This window comes from Nomascus leucogenys, chromosome 22a (assembly GCF_006542625.1).
Source record: "Nomascus leucogenys isolate Asia chromosome 22a, Asia_NLE_v1, whole genome shotgun sequence".
NCBI classification, from domain to species: domain Eukaryota; kingdom Metazoa; phylum Chordata; class Mammalia; order Primates; family Hylobatidae; genus Nomascus; species Nomascus leucogenys.
Window position 1 is genome coordinate 67,261,924 of NC_044402.1, and position 18,773 is coordinate 67,280,696.

At 41.4% G+C, this 18,773-nt stretch overlaps 1 protein-coding gene across 1 annotated transcript in view; it reads right to left on the reverse strand.

Annotated features, from left to right (window-relative positions):
• Positions 1 to 18,557, reverse strand: part of CD2AP (CD2 associated protein) — a 157,596-nt gene extending 139,039 nt beyond the window's left edge. The window contains exon 1 of the mRNA XM_003254197.4: positions 18,063 to 18,557. Coding sequence (XP_003254245.2) covers positions 18,063 to 18,066 — 4 coding nt within the window. The 5' untranslated portion in view covers positions 18,067 to 18,557. The remainder of the gene's footprint in view (positions 1 to 18,062) is intronic.
• Positions 18,558 to 18,773: the final 216 nt, after the last annotated feature.

Here is an 18,773-nt window from a genome sequence, read left to right on the forward strand (position 1 = left end):
GCGCCTCTGCCCGGCCACCCCGTCTGGGAAGTGAGGAGCGCCTCTGCCCGGCCGCCCCGTCTGGGAAGTGAGGAGAGCCTCTGCCCGGCCACCCACCGTCTGGGAAGTGAGGAGTGCCTCTGCCCGGCCACCCACCGTCTGGGAAGTGAGGAGCGCCTCTGCCCGGCCGCCCCGTCAGGGAAGTGAGGAGCGCCTCTGCCCGGCCACCCACCGTCTGGGAAGTGAGGAGCGCCTCTGCCCAGCCACCCCGTCTGGGAAGTGAGGAGCGCCTCTGCCCGGCTGCCCCATCTGTGAAATGAGGAGCGCCTCTGCCCGGCCACCTATCGTCTGGGAGGTGAGGAGCGCCTCTGCCCGGCCACCCCGTCCGGGAAGAAGTGAGGAGCGCCTCTGCCCGGCCGCCCCATCTGGAAAGAAGTGAGGAGCGCCTCTGCCCGGCCGCCCCGTCTGGGAAGTGAGGAGCGCCTCTGCCCGGCCGCCCCATCCAGGAAGAAGTGAGGAGCGCCTCTGCCCGGCCGCCCCGTCCGGGAAGAAGTGAGGAGCGCCTCTGCCCGGCCGCCCCGTCCGGGAAGAAGTGAGGAGCGCCTCTGCCCGGCCGCCCCGTCCGGGAAGAAGTGAGGAGCGCCTCTGCCCGGCCGCCCCGTCCGGGAAGAAGTGAGGAGCACGTCTGCCCGGCCGCCCATCCGGGAAGAAGTGAGGAGCGCCTCTGCCCGGCCGCCCCGTCCGAGAAGTGAGGAGCGCCTCTGCCCGGCCGCCCCGTCTGGGAAGTGAGGAGCGCCTCTGCCCGGCCACCCCGTCTGGGAAGTGAGGAGCGCCTCTGCCGGCGCCATCTGGAAGTGAGGAGCGCCTCTGCCCGGCCGCCCCGTCGGGAAGTGAGGAGCGCCTCTGCCGGCACCCGTCTGGGAAGTGAGGAGCGCCTCTGCCCGGCCGCCCCGTCTGGGAAGTGAGGAGCGCCTCTGCCCGGCCCCACCGTCTGGGAAGTGAGGAGCGCCTCTGCCCGGCCACCCCGTCTGGGAAGTGAGGAGCGCCTCTGCCCGGCCGCCCCGTCTGTGAAATGAGGAGCGCCTCTGCCCGGCCACCTATCGTCTGGGAGGTGAGGAGCGCCTCTGCCCGGCCGCCCCATCCGGGAAGAAGTGAGGAGCGCCTCTGCCCGGCCGCCCCGTCCGGGAAGAAGTGAGGAGCGCCTCTGCCCGGCCGCCCCGTCCGGGAAGAAGTGAGGAGCGCCTCTGCCCGGCCGCCCCGTCTAGGAAGTGAGGAGCGCCTCTGCCCGGCCGCCCCGTCCGGGAAGAAGTGAGGAGCGCCTCTGCCCGGCCGCCCCGTCGGGAAGAAGTGAGGAGCGCCTCTGCCCGGCCGCCCCGTCTGGGAAGAAGTGAGGAGCGCCTCGGCCCGGCCGCCCCGTCTGGGAAGTGAGGAGTGCCTCGGCCCGGCCGCCCCGTCTGGGAAGTGAGGAGCGCCTCTGCCCGGCTGCCCCGTCTGGGAAGTGAGGAGCACCTCTGCCCGGCCACCCATTGTCTGGGAAGTGAGGGGCGCCTCTGCCCGGCCACCTATCGTCTGGGAAGAAGTGAGGAGCGTCTCTCCCTGGCCGCCCCGTCTGGGAAGTAAGGAGCGCCTCTGCCCGGCCGCCCCGTGTCTGGGAAGAAGTGAGGAGCGCCTCTGCCCGGCCGCTCCGTCTGGGAGGTCTACCATGGAGGCCAGAAGCAATGTGGGGGCTGGACGTGGTGGCTCACACCTGTGGTCCCGGCACTCTGGGGGGCGAGGCGGGTTGATCACTTCGGGCTAGGAGTTCGAGACCAGTCTGGCCAACTTGGCGAAACATGAAAAATACAACAGACAAACCAACCAACCAACTCAGTGACAACAAAACAGGTCTACCCTGGAGTCATACTCTAATTTTTTCTATTTTCCTCCCTTTCTGATCCTTTATCCCACTTTCTTTTTCTTCCTCTTCCTTCTCCCTCTTCTTTGTCAAATAGAGGATTGAGTTATTATCACTGATCCACATAAAGTCCCTCTCTACCTTATTTTAACTCCCACCCCCCATTTCTATTCCCCGACTTCCCATGTGTAACCTTCCTAATATGTTTGATACGCATCTTTTTGTTTGTATTTTTAGAAAATGTTTATTGTTTTTGTGTGCAAAAAAAATTAATTAAAAAAAAAAAAAAAAGCACCGAGGATGGGGCGAAAACACCTCAAAAAAAAAAAAAAAACAAAGAAAAAATAAAGACACTTCTGACAAACCAGAAGTGGGACTTTGCTACACAAAAAGAAAACTCTGATGGATGTTCTCTGAGAAGAGCAAAGGAGAGGAAAAAGATTAAATATGAAGTATCAGCAATGTAGAAAAGAAAGGAAAAACAAAAGAAGTGGTAAGTATATAGGTATACAAACACCAAATGAATAAAAACAGTGACATCAAATAGGAAATTAAAAATACAGAAAAATTAAAATAACAGAACCAGTAACAAAGTTGGGAGTTGAAACTGTTCCAAGATCCTTGTATGGTATAAGAGAGTGAAGTTATTAACATCAGGTTTTTGTAAGTTGAGAATGCACGTAGTGATCACTAAAATGACAGAAAAAGCATAAAAATGCCAAAAATTGTGGGGAGAAAGAACAAACAAATTTTTAAAATACTCGACTGGCAGTTTCAGCTCCAACAAGTAAAAATCTTTAAAGTCATCACTCCCACCCTTACAAGAAAAAGGCTAAACCAACTGAAAATCAATTAATTTCCTTGGATCCATTAGAAAATTGAGGACACAGAGCAAACTACCACCTAAAGATACAGAGAGGAGGCAGGTAAAGCCAGAGAGTCACGGACGAGATCTATTTATTACCTAGAGTAGAAGCTGCTGGAGCCATAAATTAGCAACAACACTATTAGTCTCCTACAGCAGTTGTAACAAACCATCACAAAGTGGGTAGCTTGAAAGAAGAGAAATTTATTCTCCTCTTTCGGGAGGCGAGAGGGCAAAATCAAGGTATCAGCAGGGTTAGTTCTTTCTGGAGACTCTAAAGAATCACTCCATGCCTCTTATCTGGCTGCTGGTGGCTGCCAGCAATTTTTAGCGTTCCTTTGCTTACATAACTCCAATCTCTACCTCCATCTTGACATGATTGTTCCACTGTTATGTCTCCATCTCAAATCTCACCCTCTCCTTACTCTTTTCCAAGGACACCAATCATTCAATTCATTAAGAATTTCTTCATCTCAAAATCCTTAATCACATCTGAAAAGACTATTTCTCTCTCTTTTTTGATGCAAAGTCTTACTCTGTCACCCAGGCTGGAGTGCAGTGGAGTAATTTTGGCTCACTGCAACCTCCACCTCCCAGGTTCAAGTGATCCTCCCACCTCAATCTCCTTAGTAGCTGGGACTATAGGGGTGCACCACCATGCACGGCTAATTTTTTGAAATTTTTTTGTAGAGACATGGTCTCATTATATTGCCCAGACTTGTCTCGAACTCCTTGGCTCAAGTGATCCTCCAATTTGGCCTCCCAAAGTACTGAGATTACAACAGGTGTGAGCCACCATGCCCAGCCAACTATTTCTAAATAATGTAACATTTACACGTATGAAGGGCTAAGACTCAGACATACCTTTTTTGGGGATAAAAATTCAATCCAGTACAAACACTTAAATGGTAATTTTGATGACTTGCTGGAGGCTGACTGTGGAATAGCATGAAAGTGGGAAACTACTAGGGGAATGCTGTCCTATAGGGGAGTCCCCACACTTTTGTGGGTTTTATGGTACTGCCAGATTCTCACAGTAAAGAGCCAAGAAGAATCCCCTTATAGTTCTGGCAAGGAGGAAAAGGAAAGTAACCACTGCGAAATACAACCTGAGTATTCTCTGTAACAAAGGCCTACACTCCAGGGGAAAGACTGTCAGGGGCTTTATACCACCTAGGAATGGGAATTTCCCTGATTTAAGTCCACTCCACAGCTCCAGGACATCGATCCACTAAAAAACAGAGATTTAATAATTAAGATTATAGTATATTTCCCCTCTCCCACATGCTATCACCACATCAATGAGGCTCCAGTATTTACAGCTGAAAAAGCTGCAAGATGCAGATTCTACCTGAGAAAGAGTTCTTAGGGAAACCCAAAGAAAGCAAGGAAGACAAAAACAAAGACACTACAGGAATGTGAACCCTCTGGCACCTACAGCTAGAGCAAATATTAAACACAATCCAACTCCTAGGCAGATAAATATAAATCCTCACACTAACAATTTAACTACCGCAGTTCCTATTACCTAATACGACATATCCAGCCTTCAAAAATTTCAAGTCATGCTACGAAGGCAAGAAAAAGCAAGTCTAAAGAGACAAAGCAAGCATCTGAACCAGACTCAGATACAACACATTTTTTTTTAGTTATCTGACAGGAAATTTAAAATAACTATGATTAATATGCTAAGGGTGATAATATAAAAAGACAACATGCAAGAAAAAAATGGATATGGTAAGCACATAGAATCTCTAGAAAAGAAACAGAAGGAAAAGCTGGAAATCAAAAACACTGTAACAAATAATTGACAACACTGATGCATTCATCAGTAGACTATACATAGCCAAGGAAAGAATCAGTAAGCTTGAAGAGAGGTCAAAAGAAATTTTCCAAACTGAAATGCAAAGAGAAAAAGAATTATAAAAAACAAAAAAATCCCAGGACAGAACATCCAAGAACTGTGAAAAACTTCAAGAGGTATAAACACACATAACTGGAATTCCAGAAGAAGATGGGGAAACAGAGCAGAATATATGAAATAATAATGGCTGAGAATTTTCCAAAAATAATAAGGTACACCAAACCACACATCCGGAAAACTAAGAGAACAAAATTAGGATACAAACAAAAAAAAACTACACCTAGACGTATCACATTCAATGGAAGAAAATCAAAGGCAGAGAAAATCTTGAAAGAAACCATCACAAAGTATCACCCTACCTATTGAGGAACAAGGATAAGAATTACAGCAGGCTTCTCATCAGAAAACATGATGGCAAGAAAAGATGGAATAAAATATTTAAAGCATTGGAAAAAAAAAAAAAACACCAACCTAGAAATCTGTATCTAGTAAAATTATCCTTCAAAGGGAAAGAGAAATAAAGACTTTTGCAAACAAAAACAAGAATTCATTGCCAACAGACCCGACACAAAAGAAATGTTAAAAGAAGTTCTTCAGAAAAAATGAAAATTATACAGGTCAGAAACTCAAATCAATATGAAGAAGGAGCATAGAAGGAATAAATGAAGAGAAAACAAAATACTTTTTTTATTCTTAATTGATCTAAAAGATAACTACTCAAAAGTCATAATAGTAACAATGTATTGCATGATTATAGCATATGAATAGGTGAAATTAATGAATGTCTTAAGGGACAAGAGGAATAAGGAATACTCTATGGTACCAGCACTACACATGAAGTGTTGCAGTGTTATTTAAAGCTGAATTTAACATTCGTTATAAATGTATATTGCAAAACTCCAGGGCAAGCACTAAAAATAAAAATTAAGTATAACTGAATGTTAAAAGAGGACATAAAATGGAATCATATAAAATGCTCAGAGAAAACAGAAAAATGGAAAAAAAATAATGCAACCAAAAACTGTTATTTGAAAACATCAATAAAATCAATAAATCTCTAGAAAGAATGACCAAGGCAAAAAACAGAAGGCCCAGATTACTAATATCAGGAATAAAAGACAGTATATCTACAGACCTTACATTCATTAAAACAATAAGGAAAAACCATAAACAAGAATGTACACATAGAGGCCAGGCACAGTAGCTCACACCTGTAATCCCAGGCGGGAGGATAATTGAGGCCAGGAGTTCAAGGTCAGCCTGGGCAACATAGAAAGATGCTATCTCTACAAAAAATAACAATAGGTGTGTGGGGCAGCACCTATAGTCCTAGCTACTTGGGCGCCTAACAAGGGAAGATCACTTGAACCCAGGAGTTCGAGGTTGCAGTGAGCTACAGTCACACATTTGCACTCCAGCCTTGGCAACAGAGCAAGACCCTGTCTCAAAAAAAACAAACAAAAAAAAGATTACAGGTGTGAGCCACCAAGCCCAGCCTTCCATGTACCAAGAAGGCACCATCTTTGAACTCTCCTCACCAGACACCAAATTTGCCAGTGCCTAGATCCTGGACTTTCCAGCCTGTGAGCAATAAATTTCTGTTGTTCATAAATTACCTAGTCTAAGGTATTTTGTCATAGCGGCTTGAAGGGATTATGACAGAAATTAGTAACAAAACTGTGTAGAGAGGAGAAATTTCTAAACTTAAAGTAAAATGGTCAAAGTTTCAAAGTAACTAAACTGGAAACAGACAGTAAATACTTGCAACAAACAACACAATGAATTAAAAGCATTTATAAGAACCAAAAAAAGGAAATCTCAACTGAAAACAGGTAAAAGAAAGTAAAGGACATTACTTAAAATGAAGTACAGCAAACTCTAAGAACTTAATCCTTACCTAAAAAGAAAAAAGTTTTGCTTAACTTGGTTCTGTTTCGGGGTGCTGGTGAGGTATTCTTTTAATGGGTTTACTAGTTGTTAATAACTTTTTTAAAAAAAAATCAGTATTTAAACAAAAAGGATATCTGAAGATTAAGCTGAAAAATTTTAAAATCCATAATTTTTTTAAATTATTACATGCAAAAATATTGGTGGCAATATTATAAAAGATTTTCTACTAGTCTGCTTTAATAAATATGCATTATTTTGATAATAAAAAATCACTTCCAAAAAATAAACAATTTACACAAATTCCAAATAGGCATAAGTTGTATGGGCATTGACTACGGAATGTTTACTTTTAATTCTGGTCAACACAATACAGATAAATACACAATGGCATCTAATTAAGTCTGTCAAATTAACCTTCTCTATATCACATCACTGATCACAGTATACTATTGAGTGTTAACCTTTATTATAGCAGATGACAAAATATTAAAAATTACACAAAAATTAACAAAAATATATTTCAGTATAAGATAAAAAATTACAAGCTTTACTCTCAAAATAGTAGGAATATGATGAAAATAATGGTTCCACCTATTTCCTGATTTTATATATATTACACACACACACACACACACACACACACACACACACATCAGGAAGAAAGAAATATATGTATTTACTTTTTATTCCCAGGGCTAAGTATTTCTTACCACAAACCAAAAGGCTTTACCATAAATTATTCCCAGAACGAAATATTTATTCTTTACCATAAATAGAGAAATGCAAAACTGATTAGCATTGCTTAATGTCATTAACTAATAACATTTCATCATTTAAGTCCTCTAAAGTTAGGTACCAGATCCATTAGTCAAAATACTACTAATAAAAAGCACAATATCATCCTAAAGTCTTTTTAATTATATATTAGAAATTCCGTCATTTATTTTCTCAAGCTTGTTAAATATGGAATGATAAGCAGCATTTCTTACATGTTTTTCAACAGAGATAAGTAAATCTAGTCATTCTTAAGATAGTGAACAAATTGCACACAAAACCCACCCTTCCTCTTTGTACTTCAAATAGCATACAAAGGTTTGCATAGTACAATACACTCTTAGCACATATCCAAAGAGAAAAAGAAAAGGAAAATTGATATAAGGAGATTTTTACACAGTATTATATTCTTCCTAATGTTACTAAATTAGAATAAGTGACAGATATCCACAAAAAAAACTTAATCAAAGTTTAAAAAACAAAAAAGATTTTTATCTCAAAGACTGATTACCCGAGACAGTTCTAAAAACAAAGAAATTACCATGTACATGTGATTAATGACTTGTCCTAAAATAATAAATCTTAAAAACAAAAAACATATAAAAATCTAAAGAGCAAACAAGTTGGAAAATTCAATTAAATATTCTCATTCTTCATCTTTATTCCCACTATTAACTTCAAAAAAACACTAGAAATTATTTTTAAGCATGTTTCAAGCCAGATCAAAAAAAAAACCATATGAATAGCCATCATAAAGTTTTATAGAACTCACCAAAAAACAACCCTAGGAAAACTTTTGGGTATGTAAGTAAAAGACCAATGTGTAACAGTTAAAATTTGTTAAAAGTCTATTAAGAGGCCAGGCATGGTGGCTCATGCCTGTAAACCCAGCACTTCGGGAGGCCCAGGTAAGAGGACTGCTTGAAGCCCAAGAGTTCAAGACAAGCCTGGGCAATATGGCAAGACACTATGTCTACAGTTTTTGTTTATTTTTTTAAATTAGCCAGGCATGATGGCACATGCCTTAGTCCCAGCTACTCAGGAGACTAAGGTGGAAGGATCACTTGACCCCAGGAGGTCAAGGTTGCAGTGAACTATGATAGTACCACTATGCTCCAGCCTAGGCGACAGAGCAAGACCCTGTTCCTTTAAAAAAAAAAAAAAAAAAAAGTCTCTTTAGAGAAAACAGTTACTCAAACAAATGAATACCAATCCACAGTTTTTAGATGACAAATATTTAAATTTCTTTATGTTTTAAACCACACTAGGAGAGTCTGAAGGTCATATTACTTGCTCTGTTTAACTCAACAATCTTCCTTCTCAAAATGTTTTAAGATATAATTAAGAGGAAGAGCTTTAAAATCAGAACAATGAAAGTTTGATTCTGTCTCCTCCTCATCTTACCTCTGACTTGGACAAGTAACAATCCCTCTAACTTCATTTCCTGAACCTGAAGAATGGGAAGACTAATGTTTTACCTCATATTCTTGTGGGGAACTGCCTAGCATAGTAAGAATTCCCTAAATGCTAGTAACTAAGTATCAACTAAAAATGAATTTTAAAATTACCAAAACATGGGAAGTTGCTATGTAACAACTTCCCTCAGTTTCCAAACAGACTTTTATTTTTAAAAAAACTAGTCGAGTGCAGCTGGGCACGGTGGCTCATGCCTGTAATCCCAGCACTTTGGGAGGCCGAGGCGGGCGGATCACCTGAGGTCAGGAGTTCAAAACCAGCCTGGCCAACATGGTGAAACCCCATCTCTACTAAAAAAATAATAATAATAATACAAAAATTAGCCAGGCGTGGTAGCAGGTGCCTGTAATCCCAGCCACTCAGGAGGCTGAGGCAAGAGAATCACTTGAACCCAGGAGGTGGAGGCTGCAGTGAGCCGAGATCATGCCATTGCACTCCATCCTAGGAGACAAGAGCCAGAAGTCTCAAAAAAAAAAAAAAAAAAAAACTAGTTGAGTGCAGTAATGAAAAGCAGGGAAGAGTAGAAAAAAGAAGTTCAATCTGTAACTGACTAAGCAATCGAGATAACTCACTACCTGAGGACCAACCTAAAGATTTTTAAAACATAATTAAGTTATACAGACAACTACAAGAACCTGTAAGAACAACAGCAGTAAGAATCATTAAAAATTCAGAAGTAATCATTTGAGTTTCTCCGTAGTTCTAAGCATCCACCCAAAATAAACACATACAAAAAACAAAAATCTAAATTCTTAATTTTTTTTTTAAGAAACAAAGTCTCACCCAGTTGCACAGGCTGGAGTGCAATGGCACAACCATGGCTCGCTATAGCCTCGACCTTCCAGGTTCAAGTAATGCTCTCACCTCAGCCTCCCAAGTAGCTGGGACTACAGGTGCATGCCACCACAGTTTTAATATTTCAGGTAAAAGTACACATCTCAAAGGATCAGCTCAAGAGAGGGCTTGCTTCATTCTAAAGACTCTTTGCCAGAAGCGGAGGAAAAAATACCTTAGCTACTGCCAGTACTCAGTATATCATCACTGGTCAAACTAATGAGAGATTAATAAATCCCATTTCCTTCAGTGCAGGAATATATATTCTAATATTCCATATGCTTCTCCTATTACATTTTAACATTTCTGACATTGACCCTATACTCTCTCTCTTGTTTATTTTTCTAATGGATTCACATACTAACTTTCATTGTTATTATTTGTCTTATTCCTATCACATAAGCCACCCCAACACATTCATGACATTCATCAAAAACTGGAGGGAGGGAGAGGCAGAAGCATTTATGTCAGAAACCAGGGGTTGCGAGAAGCTTAAAACAAAAATGTGATTCTAATAATATGTCCAAACCTTAACACTTGTAAACTACTCAAGGCACCAAAACTTTCATTTATCCTAAATCCCCAAGCATTTAACATGACATTAATCACATTCCTAACATTAAGGAAAATACTTCTTGATTAATCTCTCATCGGCAGCTTCTTTGCTTGATGATGTGACCTTGTGACAGTCCCTTTTTCTTAATATTGGTGTTAACTGTAACTATCACCACACTTAAAAGTGCAGTTATGCATCACTTAACAATGGGGATGCATCTTAGGAAATGGGTCATTAGGCAATTTGGTCCATGTGTGAACATCATAGAGCGTACTTAAACCTAGACGGTACAGCCCACTACACGCCTAAGCTATAGGGTATAGCCAATTGCTCCTAGGCTACAAAACTATACAGCATGATATTGTACTCAATACTGTAGGTAACTGTAACACAATGGTAAGTATCTGTATATTTAAACATAAAAAAGGTATAGTAAAAATACAGTATAAGTAATAAAAATGGTACATCTACATAGGGTGTACCTACCATGAATAGAGATTACAGGATTGGAAGTGGCACTGGGTGAGTCAGTGAGTGGTGAGCAAACGTGAAGGCCTAGGACATTAGTATACACTACTATAGATTTTATAAACACTATACACTAAAGCTAACTACTTTTTTATTTTTCTAATTTTCTTTCAAAATTAACCTTAGCTTACTGTATACTTTATAAACTTTTTTACTTTTTTGTAATAACATGTAATAACATTCGGTTTACAACACCAACACATTGTATAGTTGTACAAAAATATTCTTTCTTTATATTCATATTCTATAAGCTTTTTTCCATTTAAAAATTCTTTCTTTTTTAATCCTTTTTCTTATAAGACACAAACACACATTAGCCTAGGCCTGCAAAGATCAGGATCATCAATATCGCTGTCTTCCATCTCCATATTTCATCCCACTGGTAAAAAAACGTGCATAGGGCTGTCATCACCTACGATAACGATGCCTTTTTCTGGAATACCCCCTGAAGGACCTGCCTGAGGATATTTTACAGTTAACTTCTTTTAATAAGTAGAAGATGTACTCTGTAAAACAACAATTAAAAAACATAGTATAGTAAATACATAAGCCAGTAACACAGCCATTTATTATCAATATATGTACTACATATAAATGTATGTATGTGCTATACTTTTATACAACTGGTAGTGTGGGTTTGTTGACACCAGCATCATCACAAACACGAGTCATGCGTTGCACTACTATAGTGGGATGGCTACAACTCACTAGGGAAGAGGAATTTTCCAGCTTCATTATAATCTTAGGGGACCACCCCCCTATATGTGGTTTATTATTGACCAAAATATTCCTAAAGGGCTCATGATTGCATTCTACTAGAAACTCCTAATGATTACAGTCACTCCCTTGGAACTATCTGGACGCTGAATCATCAAAAAGAACCTAAGCTAAGAGGCACTAATAAGGCACTAAAACAGATACTGGAATCCAGGCTCCCATGCTAGTCATCTCTCTTTTGCAAATGAGTTGAGAAACTGAACAAGATCATGATGGGAAGTTTAACAAGCTGCATAATATTTGAAAGATTATAAAATACAAGTCTACTGGAGCCACTGGAAAGGACAGGTTCTAGAAAAGAAACAATCCATAACAATACCTGACACTGGAACAACATCTTAAGCCAGTATCAATTTAGAATAGTGAATTGTTTTAAAAGCACTGTTTATTCTAGGGTAAAAGCACCTTTAAGTGCAAACAATTAGTAAATACCTTTCAGTAAATCAAATAGCGTTCAATGAAAATGGTCAGGAAGACTGTAGAACATCTAGGAATCTGAGACCTTCAGAAACAAAAACCAAAACGTAACAAAAAAAATGAGGTAATATCAAGTTTAGTCCAAAGAAGAAAACATTTAGGGGCCCAGAAGGAAAACACCTACTTCATTTGTAGTTAAAACCAAGGTTATGATTCAAATATGAGTACGGCATGGTCTCAGGTTAGTGAAGTCCTAGTAAAATTTTATCTGTTTAAGAGACATAATAAATGTCTCTACTGTGAGCTCCTGTCTAAATATCTACCTAACGTAAGCCAAAATAAATAAAAGCTGGGAGGAGTATGAGGGAGTATTGCCAAAGACAGGTACACACTACCAAAAAAAAATTTAAAAAGCAACAACAAAAAAGGTCTTTCTAATAACTAGCCAACCACCACTTCAGTGAAACCAAGAGACTGATAATTACTAATACTTTCAGTTTCTTGTGCCTTACTTGGCCATTTATTCTATTTGCAGTTATAACTGCTTAACACCCTGAAGGATTGTGTACTTGTTTCTGAAACAGAAGAATATGCTGAGGTTTTGTAATCTGCTTCACATTGGGTATGAAAGGAAAAGGAACCTAGGTGAAAAAGAGACAGGAGCAAGAAAAAAAAAAAAAAAAAAAAAAGCAGGCACATCAAATCCCTGGGACCAAACAAACAGAGGGAGTGGCAATCTATACCCAGGGAATATCCTCCAGCATTTAGAGACAAGATCCCATTTCACCCCAGTAATTCTGGACTACTCATACCATACTTACGGATTCAGCTACTAATGTAGACTACTAATGTAGTCCCAGGACAGAAAATATAAAGCTTAGGGGCTTGGTGTCTTGTTATTACCTCTTGGTTCATCCTAAATAATTCCAATAACTAAGCTCACTTTTGTTCCTGCAAATACCCACCTTGTATTTCTCCAATAAGAAATCTGGACCCTGTCTCATTTTGTTTCCCTGTGGCCAGGTTTTCAAGGCCTACTGCCAGACCCCGTTTCCTCCCTTTTCCCCCAAGATGCCAGTCTGAATCTCTACCTAGTGCCTGCTACCAGCCACCATACCACTCCCAAATGCCTGCTCCACATACATGTACACACTGCACTTTGCCAAACATATCCCTGATGCTGACAAGCTGACTGTAGGCACATATAGACCTCCATCCAGATTTCTCAAACTAGTGTTCTGTCGCCTCCCCCATCTAGAAAGACTTACTGCCTGACTGCTGAGATAGTTTGGTCCCCAAATCCTGCTTGTGTTCAATCTGAATAGCAGTCAGACATCAAATGCTACAACTAAGCAGTAACAGCTCCATCATAATGATTACCTAATTTACCTAAATTTCAATCACATCTCACTAGTTTTTATTTGCTCTTTCTTTTCTGAACATAAAATCTGAAAACTTTCAGATCTTTCACAACTTGCTTCATCAGTTTACCTAAGAAACAGGTCTGCAGCTCCATCCAATTCTCACCCAAATGAATAATCATTATACTTCTTTCTCTACCTAGCTGCAAGCCCTTGACACAACGACAATTTTTTATATACATTAAAGTAAGCATTTTTATCATTCAAAATATATTTAATAATGGGGGAAGATATTCTCTGACAGAGGATTCGCTGACAGATCTGAATTATGAATAAATAAAAATGTAGCACTTTTGAGTTTTCTATTTATTTTAAATGCCTTAAAAATTACATTTTAGTTAATATAATGTCATTTTAGTTTGCAAACACTTCAATTAGAAAGACACACACTGGGCGAGGTGGCTCACGCCTGTAATCCCAGTACTTTGGGAGGCTGAGGCGGGCAGATTACAAGGTCAGGAGATCGAGACCATCCTGGCTAACACGGTGAAACCCCATCTCTACTAAAAATACAAAAAATTAGCCAGGCATGGTAGCACATGCCTGTAGTCCCAGCTACTCGGGAGGCTGAGGCAGGAGACTTGCTTGAACCCGGGAGGCGGAGGTTGCAGTGAGCCAAGATCACGCCACTGCACTCCAGCCTGGGAGACAGAGCAAGACTCCATCTCAACAAAAAAAAAAAAAAAAAAGTACAAAGCAAACTTCCAGCTCATTTCTATAGGAAACTATAAAATATTATAAATGTGGATTTTCAGCCTTAATGTGAGTTTACAAAATTTAAACTGCTCAAATTTTGAAACCTCAAAAAGTATCTGATGAGTACTTGAATAAGGAAAAGAATTATTACATTTGCCAGTGATTCAACTTTGAAACAAAAATTTCCTAATATTATTTTTTCATGCTCTGTAGTTTAATTGAAGTAAATCCTGATACAAAAAGATGAACCATTAGCATGCAATTTCCATCTGCAACTACTTATCTGTATAAATTAAGATTTTATCCAGGCCAGGTACAGTGGTGCGGCTGTAATCCCAGCACTTTCGGAGGCCAAAGCAGGTGAACTGCTTGAGGCCAAGAGTTTGAGACTAGCCTGGGCAAGATAGGGAGAGCCTGTATCTACAAAAAAATTTTAAACCAGGCCAGAGGTAGCAGTGCGCACCTGTAGCCCTGGCTACTTGGGAAGCAGAGGCAAGAGTTTGAGGCTGCAGTGAGCTATGATCATGCCACTGAACTCCAACCTGGGTAACAGAGCAAGACCCTGTCTCCAAAAATAAGTAAATAAGTAACAGATAAATAAAAATTTTAAAAATATTTTCTCCAAACAGTACAGGAAAGTAACATAAAGAAATCACTCTATTATAGAAGTGCACATATCATCTAAACCAGCCACAAATTTGTCTATTAAAACCACCATGAGGCCAGGTGCAGTGGCTCACGCCTGTAATCCCAGCACTTTGGGAGGCCGAGGCGGGCAGATCACATGAGGTCAGGAGTTCAAGACCAGCCTGATCAACATGGTGAAACCCTGTCTCTACTAAAAATGCAAAAATTAGCTGGGCATGGTGGCACACACCTGTAATCCCAGCTACTCAGGAGGATGAGACGGGAGAATCGCTTGAACCCAGGAGGTGGAGGTTGCAGTGAGCTGAGATCGCACCACAGCATTCCAGCCTGAGAAACAGAGCAAAACTCTTGTCAGAAAAAAAAAAAACACCACCACATGACTAATATGTTTTATATACGTGAGCCTATAAAATAAACTAAAAAGTTCACCACCGTATCTAAAATTATTAAAGAGAAATTCTGCCCTTAGAAATCTGCTTTTTCTTTCAAAAATAAAAATTCATAAATATTCCTTTTTCGTGCTCTAGAAACGCTCTGACACTTTGTGCCATTTGCTTTCTGCCTAATTCTGCTCCAAAATGCCAATTTATATTTTTGGAATAAGAAAAATAAGCATTGCCTATCTGTCTCCCTAGAGCTCTTCCCAAATTCTTTCACACAGAATACCTCAAATTTCTCAATAGGCATTTTATCACATTTAACAAATGCAGACACTAAAAACATAAAATTCAAATAAGTCTACTAGTAGTCATCCCACTTAAGAGCTTTTCCTAAGCAACTAAAGTTCTTACCAATAATGGACTTTCGTACAGTACATCCAACATTGAAAAAAGTATCTGTGATTTCTGTAAGGTTATATCACATAAAATTCAATTTGTGCCTTAGTGCAAAATCATCTCATCCCACTGGACCTTTATTTAAAGAAAATATCCTACTTCTAACAAAGGTCAAAAATTGAGATCTTTTTTTTTCCAAGTTGGTAAAAGAATTAGGGAAATCATTTGAAAATGAAAATCACCATCACTGGCAGTGTTCTAAGCACTTTACAAGTAGTACCTCATTCAAATCCTCCTAACAACCTATGAGGTTGATATTTTATTCCATTTATAGATTAAGAAACTGAAGCACAGAGAAGTAATGGGCTCAGTCACACAGCCAGTAGGTAGAAGAGAATTTGACCTCAAGTAGTCTCCGTCCAGAGCCTATGCTTTTAACTCTCTAGCTGTACCACCTAAGCATAAGAACCACCATTTAATAGGCATCCAAGTTATCTTACACACAAAAAAAATTTCAGATTTTTTCATTTTGTGACAAATTAGATAAAATATCATGTAAATATTTTAGGCTGCATCTAAAATCATAAGAAAAAAGGATGGCTGGTAAAACCAAATAAATGAGATTTATATTAAAGAGCAAACTCCCTTTAAGTGAACTTGGGAATTTTATTATTACATGACCAATAAACTTAAAGAATATATGTACTGATATGGAAATGTTTCACAACACTTTACAAAAACTTAACCACAAATGCCCTCAGTAATATACCCTCAAAACACATTCTAAGTAGTCGAGAGTATACCAACATTGATATCCAAGTCTATATGAAAACTCACCTTAACAGAACACAACAAATAAATCACAAAGAAAAAGCCTCTGGACAATCAAAATAGGTATTCCAATGTCCAAGTATTGGTACACATTTACTTTTCTCCAGAGACGACCTCACACACTAAGTAACGGCCTACTGATTCTTCCCCTATGCAGAATCACAAACCTGAATGATTTTCACACTTCTAAAAAAAAAATCAGAAAAGGAAAGATGATGGGGGACACTAATCAGTTATAAGCACATCCAAAAGCAAAGCAAAAAAAAAAAAGTACTTAAATAATTTCAAAATGCGAACAAGTATTATTTAGAATTGAGCTCAACAGCCCTATATGCAAAACAAGATTGCATCCCCAGGTCATCCAAAGAAGTTTAATTTTATTCTGCATCCCATTTAAGATAGAAAACTGTATATTTAACTTTAGTATTATCTTAATCCAAAGCAGTTAAAGTGATTTTATAATTTCATGCTTAAAAGAATATGCCCACAATTGCCCTGCGAGCTCAACTAATCAATTATAAAATAATTCATTTGAAAATTCCAAATAGCAGATGTTTTATTTCACTGTTTTTGAGCTCAAGAGCACTTTGAGTATAAAAGTTACCTGAAAGGAGGGAGGTGGAAGAGGGAACATAAAATTAGAAAAGTCTAAGAAAAGAGGATAGCTAGGCGAGTGTCTATAAACAATATGCTCAAAACATCCCCCACAAAGCAAAGTGTGGACAGAGGGTGCCACATCAGCAGTAGTATGGATTCGTCCTGCTTCTAAATCATTTGTTAGTTACATGAATTATTCATTTCGGTGATGGTTTGTTGATATGAAGCAGTACCAATTCTCAACTGCAAAAAGTGATGGGGTCCTCCTGATTTGCTCTACAAAAATCAAACTTGGGTTTACTCTTACAGAACACGTTCTGCCTTATAGAGACAGAGGGTGTTTTGTTTTGTTTTTTAAGTTATTCTTTTTTAAGTTGCTTTCAATTTTTAAAGGATTGAGGGAGTTAATGCCTAGCCCACACCAAACTTTGTTATCAAAAGAAATTGTTACACCACTTAACAAAACTCCTTTCCAACCCGGACTGCCACACATTCTGCCTTCTCTAACTTCAAACAAAACTATAAAGCACATAGTAAATAACATATAAGGCCTTGTATTTTTCTCTCCTCCGGCAAGGAAGTCTAACTCCACACAGGAAACTGCTTCTCAAAGGATCCAACACTGAAGTCCAAACCCAGTCCTCCAGAGCACACTGAATGCTTAGGTGCCAACACACTTGCCTAGGTAGAACCCGAGTAAAACAAATACTCAAGCTTTCCTGTCCTTGAGGCACCCCTTGCGAGTTTCAGCAGGAAAAAAAAAGTTTTTGAACAAATTTATCTCTCTCCTTAAACGTATACAAAGCCTCGCAGAAAATAAAGAAGTTGAAAGTGCTACTTTATCAAGTTTTTCGATCGCCCTCCCCCATCCCACGAGGAGGGGGAGGGAAGCAATGGGATGAGGAAGGGAAGGAAGGTCAGGTCCGATTTTAGCTGGGCATGGGGTTAGGAGAGGCGGCCAGGCGCTCCCGCCCGCCATCCCGCACCTTTCTGGTGAACAGGAAAAGAGGCGGAGAAGGGAGAGCGAGGGAGAGCACCCGCGAGCTCTCCCACCAGTTTCTCCGTGAGAAGAGCAAGGTGTAAGGCAGGGCAAGAAGGGGCGGTGGGGAGAATGGAGAGGGTGGGGTGCTGCCGCTCAGAGGCTGACCGCCGTCGCCTCCCCATAAGGCCGAGAAAGGGCACAGCCTCCCCGGGTCTGGAAGGTCCGGACAGGCGGCAGGAAGCGCCCGAGTCTCTTACCCATGCTGGGGGCTCCCGCGGGGAGAAGCCGACGTCTGCTCCTCCTCCTACTCCTGTGGTGGCTCGCGCGGCCGCTCCCGCGGCTGGAGGCGGGACCCGCGCTCCGCGCTAGCCCCTCCTGAGCTCAGGCGGGGCGAAGAGCCGCCTCCATCCGCCCGCGGCGCTCTCCTACTAGTCTCTTCAGCGCGGCCCACGAGGCAAAGGCAAAGGCGGCGACAGCTCCTCACCCCTAGCCTCCGCAGGAGCCACGGCGGCGGGAGGGCCCTCCCCCGCCTGCCCGGACCGCGGTTTTCCCACCCTGGCCGCTCCCGCAGTGGGGAGGGACCCACCGGTTCGCCCAGGCCCTCCGCTCCAACCCCGAGCGCCCGTCCAGCCTCGGAGCCCGCCCCTCGCCTCTTCCTTAGCACTCGCGGTTAGAAAAGGCAACACCGTAGACTAAGGTGGAGACCCAGCCAGAGGCCGAGAAGGTGCGGGGAGCTGGGTCCGGGAGGAGGCAAATCTCGCGAGAACGCCCTCGTTCTCCCCGCCCCACCCCGCCCCGTAGCGTTCGGGCTCTCTCCCGGACCCCCCGGCTGGTGCCAGGTGCGGTGACGTCACGGCCGGGGGTCGCGCGCCTCCCGCGTCCAGGTGCAGCGAGCGGATGAGGAAGCGGTGCAGAGAAGCTTGGGCTCGCCTTCCCCCAGGAGGCTCGGAACAGCTTGGGCGGGCGTT